The following is an 11,637-nucleotide window of genomic DNA, read 5'->3' as shown; positions in this document are numbered from 1 at the left end:
AGAATAATGAAAGCGGCATAAGACATTAATAGCTTCATTTTTCTTATGTTTGATCTGAAACAAAGATCTATCTATTGTGCTACCTTATAATTTTCTTAAGAATCATCAGTCTCAGAAACAGGATCTAAAGGTACCAATGGGAAATTACCACAGCATATTTTTCATTTCCTGCTTTTGGGTATCTGGTTGGACTGCTTATGCTCAACTTGTTAAAGCCTAGTAAATGCCTCCCCCACGTGACTTGACTCATAGGTCGTCTTTTGCCCACAGGCAGTTGTCTTCGGAGAAGAGAAGGAAGAGCTCTTGTATGCTGAGGCAACTCAGGAACTCAGTAGAACAATGGAATACCATTCTTCCATAGAAAATTTGGATGAAGATGGATATACTCAATTAGACTTCAGCTCTTGCAATATCATCAGGAAATCTGTGGTCGCAGAGAAAGGTATATTTTTTTCTTTCTGACTTCAACATTTACATTCTCATCAACTAAAACTGGAAGTGGAAAAAATTGGAGAGACTTGCAATTTGTCGGGCTTTTATTAATATATTGTAAAAGGTTTTCAGAAGTCACTGAAGATAATTTGAAGGTGCACTAAGACTTTTGGTAACCATTCAGTGACTAATCATTAGTACAGCTGACCCTTGAACAACACGGGTTTGAATGGCACAGGTCCAATTATACACGGATGTTTTTCAAAAGTAAATACTACAGTACTACATGATCTGCTATTGGTTGAATCCATGGATTCCAAACTGTGGATATGGAAGAACTGAGATACAGAGGGCCAACTCTAAGTTATATGGGGATTTTTGACTTTGGGGAGGGGCGGCGCCCCTAATCCCTGTGTCATTCAAGGGTCAACTGTGTTTAAGTTAATTATTTTGATTATAGAAAATACAATTTCTCTGTTCTATAGGGACAGACACTTCAAAAATAAGGAGTTGGTAATAAGTGTGATGAAATGCAAAGCTGGAAGAATTTCAATAGGAGCGACTTGTTTATTTGACAGAAAAGAGTAAATTGCAGAATGGAGGTCAAGGAAACAAAGAAGTGTAAATGAACAACATCAGGATATTAGAGATAAGAATGAGAAGAATGAAAAGATGGAAAAAACAACGTGTGATTTTATGGAAAAGGCCAAAGGGAAGTCAAAAGTCATAGGGTTTAGAATCCTGAGTCTGTTTTTGTGTGTGTGTGTGTGTGGTAATGAGATTGATTTGGAATTTTTTTTTTAAACAAAAGGGAGTTCTTTGTATACCAGTGAAGAAATATATACGTATTAGACAATAAGATCCCATTATCAGGACATGAGTCTTAGACATAAGGTAAAAGAGGTGAAATCTGGAGAAGGGCATTAAAAGATTTCTCTCTTCACTGAATGAGCAATTTATTCTCCTCTATGATCCCCCTATTTGACAATTTTCTGAAATGCTCTTATTTCTTATTCTCAGTTTTTAAGTGGTGATATTAATATAAAGCGAGTTTCCTGTTATCAAGAGATTACTCACAGGTTTTGATGGCAGAATTTACTCTCTTCTGCTTTCTGATCATTTCCATTGCACAATTATTTTCCTCTTGTCACTTATGTAATTCCTTTCTTGGGCAACCTGATGAGGAAGAGTGGAAAAACTAGATGATGCAAGAGGTAGGGAGGCATGTGTGTGTTTATAGATGTGTGTGGACAAATTGTGTTACCTATAATGTGTTAGTAGTCCCTAAACTAGGTACTTTTACATATGTTAACTTAATGCCCACAATAATCCTTTGATGTATTATTAACCTTATTTTTCACAAAGAGAAATGGAAAAACAGAGGAAGTAATTTGCCCAAGGACATGCAAGAAATAAGTGAAAGGAGAAGATTACCCTTAGTAACCAGAATTATTTCTGCTATATTAAGCTATCTCTTCTAATAATAGGTAGGATTTCTTGAATCCTGGTAGTGTCAAGAACTATAGACATCAGTGTGGAGCTGAAATTAGGAGTGCATAGATATCAAGTTTCAGAACCTGAAGAGGTATGCTAAAGGTGGAGAAAAATTCAGACTAATCCTAGATGAGTCCTTATCTGGATATCAGATTTTGATGAATTGTAGAATTGAAGTGCTCTGTGATCCATCATCCAATTTCTTTATTCAATTTCTGCTCCCTATGCTGCCTCAGGATTTTGTGCTGCATCTCCTCGTTGGCGTCCCATTGCTGTGACTTTTGGAATTTTATGCTTGGTAATGCTGGTGATAACTGTGGTCCTGTGTACCATGGGTGAGTATTGGTGGGAGAGATTAACAGCAGACATTTAATAAGCATTTATACTGTTCCAGGCACTCTTTTAAGAGCGTAACATAATCTAATTGAATCTGTATATTGACCTTATTGAATTGGTGCTATTAGTTCTCATTTTATTCCTAGGGTCATAAACTAGTTATTGGTAGGACTATGATTAGAAATTTGGGTGATCTGTCTTAAAAACTCATACTCTTAATTGCATGCTCTCCTTGAATAGCTGGTTTCAAAACTATGGAATTCCTAGGATAAATTAATGAAAGCAAACCAGCGGAGGTCAAAAGGAAGTACAATTGGTGCTTATCTTCCTAATGAAATAAATTCTCTAAAGAGGCTATAAGCTATTTTTTATGTCTCATGATTTAGGGAAATTGTTTTATATCCGATCTTTAATCTAAACTCCTTTGGATAATGTCAGGAAATACCTGAGGCACTTATCAAATACTAACTAGTTATTTTGTGACAGATGAATAAATTTATGTAGATTTTATTGCTCATGCATTCAAAATTGAATAAAGTATTATTGTACCTTCAAAGAGGCTATATGAAAGATTTCTTAAATAGGCAAGTGTTTATTGAATACATTCTATGTTATAGGCACCAGGCAGGTTCTCAAGGAACTCTCATTTTTAAATAATAGAAGAAAGATAGAAGATTTATTACTCTTTCAAATCTATCATGGTACCAATTGACTATATTCCATTTGCTTCATTTTTCTCTTTTGTATTAAACCTTCTTCATGGAAGTTATTTCTTTTTTCTATATATTTAATCTATCATCTATTCTATCTGTCTATCTATCTATCCATCATCTAACTTTACCTCTCCATCAACAATGTATTATCTATCACTAATCAAGTATGTATCCCTTTATATTTCAACAAAAATATGGTTTGGGGGATTTTAATTCTCAAACATAGCAAAATGACTTTTTCTTCTGTAATTACTATTGTTGTTGGTATATGAAGCTATCTGGAGACCCAGTTCAGGCAACAACATGTTGGAGAATAACAGCTTTCAATCAAGAAAGAAAGAGAACCACAGTCAACCCACACAATCATCTTTAGCAGAGAATGTGGCTCCTACCAAGGCTCTCACGACCACAGGCAAGGCAGAATTAAAAGATTAATTAAGTCCTTGATTCAGAAGGGTTAATTATTGGTGCTAAGGTTTGGAGCAAAGGGTGAAGAAAGTACTTTTACGTGTGGTGATTGTGCATCCAAGGAAAGCCCACAGCAGTATTGTCTCAGTAAAATATGTCCCCTGTCATATATAAAGTGATATCATAAATACCTTATGAACTTAGTTGAATCTCCAACTTAGTTGGATTTTTTAAAAATCAGTAACTAATTTATCACAGGCTATGTATTTAGGCTTATAGGAGATTGTATAATTTGATGTGAAGGAACAAAAAGTGTTCTCATCCCTTAGGGAATTGACATTTTAAAATGATATAGTTAAAATAGGAAATAGGACATCAGAAAAGAAAAATGGATAGAAAAAGGAAAGAAGGGAAAGTGTTGCTAAGAATTAAATATTTACAAAAGAAATAAACCTAATAGATATGTTTCTGAAAACTCTGGTTAAATTTGTTTTTCTTTAATCATGCAAGTTCATTTATTTAATTACAATTTTACATACACGAAACTTCAATTTCTAATTGCATCATTATTGACTATGACAATATTTTGACTTCAATTTTCCATCTCTGGACACATACCTCCTCACTATTTGTATCACATTACTCCATATTGTGAATGATTGCTCTTATACTTTTCTTATTTGGAAAATTGCATTCTGAAATGGATCTCACACTTGTAAAATAAGTTAACATGAAATTACTGTATATCTCAGTGATTGATTTTGAATTGATTTATTAGTTATCATGGAGCAAAGGAGTTCTGGTCTGACTTTGAAGGAATGGAAGACAAGTCAAGAAGGAAAGGCGTGTTCACTGTCTAAAACACTGTTTATAGCCACTCAATTCATTTTTAAATTGTAAATGAATAAGGGGTTTTAATGTAGCCTCTTCTGAATTGAAAATGAAATCTATTAATGGTAATTCATTGATTATTTATTAAGTGTCCTTAGGATGAATGGTACTTGCACTGAAAGAGGGAATTGGTATAGTATGAATCTCACTGTATTTATCTTTTATTTCCAGGAGTTCTTTCTAGCTCTTGTCCCCCTAACTGGATCACACATCAGAATAGCTGTTATCTATTTAGCACATCATTAGATTCCTGGGATACAAGTAAAAGACGGTGCTTGCAACTGGGCTCAAATCTCCTGAAGATAGACAGCTTAAAAGAGTTGGTAAGTGTAGATTTCAGTTATAATTATCTGTGGTCTATATTGAACAGAAAGATAGAGGTAGGTTCCAGGTAATGATGATTTTCCCTAAAAGAAAGTCATTTTATATATTCTCCATAATTATAATAATAGCATACATTAAGTGAGTAAAGTGCATAATATATGCTTCTCTTTTTAATTAATTAATTAAAATATGAACACATTTTACTTTAAAATAAATCCTTTGAGCACAACTCCAAGTTGACTATAATAGTCAGGGCACTACTCATTTTTGTGGGCTTGGATTTCACGTTGTAAATGTGGTGGAGTGAAATAGAAAAATCTTCCCCTTATTATCATAATTATCAAGAAAAACAGCAGCTATGATAATATACATTTATAAATCATTTACTCCTTGCAAGATACTAGGAAAGGCAAAGAGGTTTAAAAAGTAGGCTTGTTTTAGCAATGCTCAAATAATTTGTAAGAAAAGAGAAACAACTCAGGCATTAAAAGTAAAATATCTCGTACAGGCCACAAATGCCATAGAAATTCAGAGAGAGATCCCCACTGACATAAAAATTTCACAGAAAATGTGCAACTTACGATGCATCTTGAATGAAGGATAGAACTCAGAGGAGCTATGAGAAGGGGTTAATAGTCAGGAAACATTCTATACTACAAATCTAAACAATCTGTAACTTCTATACTTACTTTTACTACTCTCAATATTTTTGTTTCTATTCTGTCTTACCCAACAGTTATAGTTCACATAAAAGTTAATGGAAGTAGATGTATGATTAAAAAAAGAGCATAGGACTGGAAGTCTGTCTGACTTTTAGACCTTCCTGTAATTGCCGCTATGTTGTGCTATATTTTGTCAACAATTCACATATGATCTTTAACCCCCAGATTACTTATGCATAACTCATGCAGTGGGACTAAACTACTTTAAAATTGTCATCTAACTCTGAGAAGCATTTCTCGACAAAGGTCATGTAAATTTATATTTTCTATTAAAATTGTGGAGAAGATAGTGGCCTGTCATCCATGAACATTGCCTAGGATATTTTGTCACCCTTGGATTTTGTCAGGTAGATTGAATGCAGGCAGTGCAATGTTGACATTAAGGATGTATTCTTTATTGGATAATTGAACAATAACGACTCTGAAGAAATGAGATATGACTTTTGAGACACTCAGTGGCATTCAAGAATTGGCACTTCTGTCTAGGTTGATGCCAGTATATGTGTGCCTCCTCCACCAAGGTGACTCAATCTCTGTTTCTCACAATCTCCAAGAGTCTGTTTCTGTATCTTCTCTTTATCTCTATCATGTCTGTCTATCACACACTCTCTTTCTCCTTGACTTGTATTTGTATTTATGTTTCCTTACAGGAATTTATATCTAGGCAAGTGTCTTCCCAACCTGACCATGCATTTTGGATAGGGCTTTCTCGCCGTCAGACTGAAGAACCATGGCTCTGGGATGATGGTTCAACGTTGTTGTCTAACTTGTAAGTATCTGGAGAGACAAAGCTTCATACTCTTCCTCAGAGAGGTGAGGGCATGTCAGGCAGTTAAGAATCTGATCTGTTGGCCATAATAAGAAAGAGAGAGAAAAAGACACATAGTGATGGGGAGAGAGAGTGAGCCAGGAAAAAAAAAGAAAACAAGAGGGTAGAGGAGGACTTAAGAGTCACAAAGAGCTGAATGGCCATCTCGAGCTGTCAACACAAGTGCTCCCTCAGCTTTCTTACTAGGAAGGCATGTGTTTGAAGCTGCCCAGGAAGGAGCAATCACTGTGACTCAGTGTAAAACTGTGCTTAAGAGCAGTGCTTTGAAGTCAGTTCTCAGCTTGAGTCAATGATTGGCCCACTCATTGTGTGAAACTGGATGAGCTCCTTAATGTAACTGCACCCCTCTTTCTGCGTCTGTAAATAAGAATAAAAATAGTACGTACCTCTTAGGATTTTGAGATAAAAGTAAAATCACTTAGCACAGCATCTTGCACATAGTAAATGTGTGATGCATGCTATTATTATTAATTTTAAAAGCAACCACATTTCACTTTTTTTTTTTTTTTTTTTTGCGGTACACGGGCCTCTCACTGTTGTGGCCTCTCTTGTTGCGGAGCATAGGCTCCAGACGCGCAGGCTCAGCGGCCATGGCTTACGGGCCTAGCCACTCCGTGGCATGTGGGATCTTCCCGGACCGGGGCACGAACCTGCATCATCCCCTGCATCAGCAGGCAGACTCTCAACCACTGCGCCACCAGGGAAGCCCACATTTCACATTTTATAAAGCTCTTTTAGACATATGAACATTTGCATGATTATAAATTTTTCCTCATTGTATGTGTATGCACTACTATACACACAATGAAGAATTTACATATGGAGACTTATTATGAGGAATAAGCTCACACATGATTATAAAGACTGAGAAATCCGACAATCTGCTGTCTGCAAGCTGGATACCCAGGAAATCTTGTAGTGTATGAGTTTCAGTCCAAGTATGAAGGGCTTAAAACCAGGGGAGCCAATGGTGTAAAACCCAGTGCCAGAGCAGGAGAGGGTGAGATGAGATGAGATGTCACCACTCACACAGTGAGGCAGGAAAAAAGGAACAAATTTCTGTTTCTGCTTTTTTGTTCTATTTAGGCCCTCAATGGACTGGATGATGCCCACCCACATTGGGGAGTGAAGTCTAGTTTACTGAGTCTAGTTCACTGATTCAAATGACACACTCGAAAATAATGTTTGATCTGGCTGTGGCTAGTAAAGTTGACACATGAAATTAACCCTCACAAAGTGTTGAAGTCTTCCTCACTGCAGCTGTCATTCATTTTCTCTTTAATATCTGCAGAATATGAAATTATATTCCCCTTTTCGATTTCTATTATTGGTGTGTGTATGTGTATTTGCATGTGTGTGTGTGTGTGTGTGTTTTCTTCTTTCTTTTTTTTTTTTTTAATCAATCTCATTGGGTGTCGTTTTCAAAGAAAGAACTTGTGGCTGTGTTGATTCTTTCTCCCTCTGTGTCTTTTTTTCTTTCTTTTTTCCCCATTAATTTTGGTTTTCACCTTCATTATTTCCTTCCATTCAATTTCTTTGTGTTGAATTTGCTACTTTTTCTCTAACTTCTTGTGTGGACTCATGAATTTCATCCTTTTCTTTCCTCAAGTATGTACATTTAAGGCTATAATTTTAGTGTATTTTCATTTTCATTCAGTTCAAAATACTTTCTAATTTTCATTGTGAGTTGTTCTTTGGCCAATGAGTTACTTAGAAATGTATTTCTTAATTTAGAAATATCTGTGTGCTTATAAGTATCCTTCTGTTTTAGGTTTTAGCTTAGTTCCATTGTGGCCAGAGAACATACTCAGTGTGATTGCAGTTCTCTGGTTTTTGGGTTTTGTTTATTTCTTTGGTCACACCATGCAGCGCAGCTTGCAGGATCTTAGTTCCCTGACCAGGCATTGAACACAGGCCCTCAGCAGTGAAAATCCTGAGTCCTAACCACTGGACAGCCAGGGATTTCGCAGTTCTCTGGATTTTATTTGCTACGTCTTCCCATACTGAAAGAATTATAATAAAATCTTCCACTGTAATTCTACTCACAACTCTGTAAACATTTTTGTTGATGTGTTGAAGCCAAATTATTAGGCACATATAGTTTAGAATTGTTATATCTTGCAGGCTCAGGCTCATTCAATGTACTTTTTCTTTTCTTTCTTTCCTCTTTTTTGAAATTTTTTTTATTGTTCCACCTTTTCTTATGTTAATTTAGAATTTACTTTTTAACTAATTTTAGCAGTTACTCTAGAGATTTCAACATACAGTCTTCACTCATCAAAATCTAATATTAATTGGCCTTTTCATGTTTTTCCTGGGCAATATAAAATATTAGAGTATTTCTTTACTCTGTGTACTCCCTCCTCAATTTACATACTATTATTTTTGTGTATTTTAACTCTGGCCCATATTTTCCCACATTTTAGTATCTCTAAAATTGGCATATGTCTTACAACTGCTGGTCTTTTATAATCATTGTCATCCTGCACTAAGTTGAGCTCTGTCGAAGCTTAACATTTGTTTCTGCCAGTCAAAGAGGAACACCACAAACCTGAGACTACTTAAACTAAACACTCCACTAGGGGTTTTGTATATATATATGTGTGTGTGTGTGTGTGTGTATACTGTTATCATAGGTTCAGACAGAAAAATTGTATGAGTAGCAGCTTGTGGCTCAACATCATAGGGGGTATAATTTTTTCCTCCCACCTTCCACCTGGTGGCAAGATTGAGAAATGCACTTTTCATTGTTACTCTTTTTTGTTTGGCAGCTTTATTTTTCATTTACTCCTGCACAAAAATAGTCCTTTGTTTTCCAGCTTCTGCAGGGTTTTCTGTTAAATTCCCATCCTGAATGCATTTATTTCACAGAATTAAATAAATGGTACACCAATGGTTGATGGCATCTTGGATTCAATAAAAGTATAACCCAGAAAACAATATAGATTTATGCAGTCAGTTTATTAGATTTTCCCACATATTTATGGTTTTCATTGCTTCTTAATCCTCTCTGCCTCTCCTACCTTCCATTTTGAATCATTTTCTTAAATATGAAGAATACTCTTTAGTATTTCCTTTAGAGTTGAAATTTTAAGGTCAGATTTTCTGTGCTTGTCTAAAACTGTATTTCAACTTTTTAAAAAAATATTTTGAGTATAAAATTAGAAATTTATAGTATTTTTTCTTTCAGGCATTCAGAGATATTACTATAATGTATTCTATTTTTATTGTTGTTTTTGAAAAGTCAGCTATTTGAAAGTAATATATGTTTTAAATCTGATGTCTTTTTTCAGCTTTGAAAAGTTTTCAGCCACATGCTTCAGATGTTGCTCCCTTCCTGACTTTATTCCCTTCTTCTGGAATTCCAGTTAAATGTATTACAAACCCATTCACAATATCCTATATATCTCATTTACTTTTTCCTATATTTTTATCCTTTTTTTTTTCTGTAACCTATGTATTTATTTCTCACCTATCTTGCAGTGCTTATTTTTCCTCATCTGTAGCTAAACTGCCATTGAAAGCATCAGTTAAGCTTTTAATTTTGTTTGATGAATTTTTCAGTTTTACAATTTCTCTAATCTACCCAGCTGTTATTTATAATTCCTAGCTTTCTTCTAACATTCTCAGTATTGTGTTTTAACTCCTAGAATACACTGTATAGTTGTTTTAACATTTGTGCTTGATAATACCAGTGTTATATACTCATTTGTATCTGTTTCTATTATCTTTTTCTTCTAATTTTTATTCATATCGATATGTCTGATTTTTTTTTGATAATGCACTTAACATTATCTCTTAAATGTTTGTAGAGTTAATTTGAAGTTTACAGAGAAGCTTTTCATTTGTTTCTGGCAAGTACCATCGGGTATGAATAGTACAAACTGAGTATTATCACATTTTGATTTTAATACCACTTAACTACTTCACTTCCACTAGCCAAAGCACAATGAATTTATTAACAAAGAATCTTGACAGAATATGTCTCCTAGTTTTCTATAGCCCTTTGTCTTGTGGTTTCTTTTCTGTTTTAAAAAATGAATAGTGGACTCTAAAGTCATAAGAGTAGGTCCAAATTAACATTTCGATATGTAACTACTCATTGGTGACAGTAATTTAATCTGGCTCTGTACATACTCCAAAATCTCTTAGAGGTCAAGAAAATTTTTTGGAGAAGATCACTGGTCAGAATTCTCCCTGAGCCTGGATCAAATTTGTTTCATGTCCTTAGTCTAGTTATTTCAATAGAAGAATCCTCTCAATCCTCCAACTCCAGGGCCAAGAAGAGATAGATGTACAGGATGAAAAGTACCAGACCGTAGCTTTTACACTGAGGCTCAGTGATGCCCTTTGAGCTTGACTGAATAATTAACACTGCTCCTTTAGGAGACTAAAGAGCAAACAGAACAGAGCCATGCTTCTATTTACCCATGGTAATTCTCATAATCGTCTCTCATTATATTGCAATACAATGCAAACTTCAGGATGCATTAAAAATATAGGGTTGTTTGAACTGCCTGTAAATGGCTTTGATATCATTGATTCTTCACTTAGTTCTAAATAACTTTTAGCAAGAATGCTTCAGCTTGGTCTACTCACTAAACATACCCAATAATATTTTTGCTAAACTGTTGCTTCATTTGATAACTATACTTCTTGGTAGAAGGTTAAAAGAGAAGTAAAGAACTGTCTATAGAACGTTAAATAGTTTTTCTTTTTTGTCAGTTTTATTTTATTTTATGCAACTAGTAGTATTTCTTAAATTTTTTTTGAGTCATCTTTATGCCTTAGTAATGAAGGTTATTTTGTTACCACTGGAAACAAATAGAATCTAAATTCAAGTTTCCTTTTTCAATGATACGTACACTTCAGAAACTCTTTTCACCAATATCCTTACCAATTTATTTCAGCATTATGGAGTCAGTGGACAACATTCCTTATGTTTGTTCTATACAATTACCTTATTGTATTTTATTTTAACAGGTTTCAAATCAGAAGAACAGTTACCAAACAAGACTCATCTCACATTTGTGTATGGATTCATGGGTCAGTCATTTACGACCAGCTTTGTAGTGTGCCTTCATACAGTATTTGTGAGAAGAAGCTGTCAATATAACGGTGGGGATGTCGCCGTGGAGGAGCAGAGAGAAATATGTAAGATAGTAAGGAGGGTAGAAAACAACATGTTTATGACCAAAAGCATCATAAAAAAAATCATCCAATTCCATCTCTTTTTTTCTCAAATAGCCAAGAGAATATGTCTGCCATATCTCTAAGAGAATCTTGTATAATGTGAAATTGTAGGGAATCTGCTGTTATAAGCAAGCTTTCTCCTTTTTAAATACTATCAATCAAAAAAAGATCTGATAATGAATATAAGAAAGTAACCTGTCCTATTGACAGAGGTATTAACATTTTGTAATGCAAAACATGTTTTATTACTTTTTATGATTACTGTTTTGCAGTTTTCAGCAATTCCTCAGGAATT

General features: G+C 34.6%; 1 protein-coding gene across 4 annotated transcripts; it reads left to right on the top strand.

Moving 5' to 3' along the window:
- The first annotated feature begins 339 nt into the window (after window positions 1-339).
- Window positions 340-11,265, top strand: LOC132498802 (C-type lectin domain family 7 member A-like). Of its 4 annotated transcripts, XM_060112918.1 has the most exons (6): window positions 340-442; window positions 2,163-2,261; window positions 3,250-3,387; window positions 4,446-4,597; window positions 5,971-6,089; window positions 11,133-11,265. In XM_060112918.1, the coding sequence occupies exons 1-6, from the start codon at window positions 340-342 to the stop codon at window positions 11,263-11,265; spliced, it is 744 nt and encodes a 247-aa protein (XP_059968901.1). The 4 variants fall into 4 exon arrangements, with proteins under 4 accessions (XP_059968901.1, XP_059968902.1, XP_059968903.1 ...); XM_060112919.1 differs by lacking the exon at window positions 3,250-3,387; XM_060112920.1 differs by lacking the exons at window positions 2,163-2,261; window positions 3,250-3,387.
- Window positions 11,266-11,637: the final 372 nt, after the last annotated feature.

The sequence above is a fragment of the Mesoplodon densirostris genome, chromosome 11 (genome assembly GCF_025265405.1).
Source record: "Mesoplodon densirostris isolate mMesDen1 chromosome 11, mMesDen1 primary haplotype, whole genome shotgun sequence".
Classification (NCBI taxonomy): Eukaryota; Metazoa; Chordata; class Mammalia; order Artiodactyla; family Ziphiidae; genus Mesoplodon; species Mesoplodon densirostris.
This window is presented reverse-complemented; position numbering and strand designations above follow the sequence as displayed.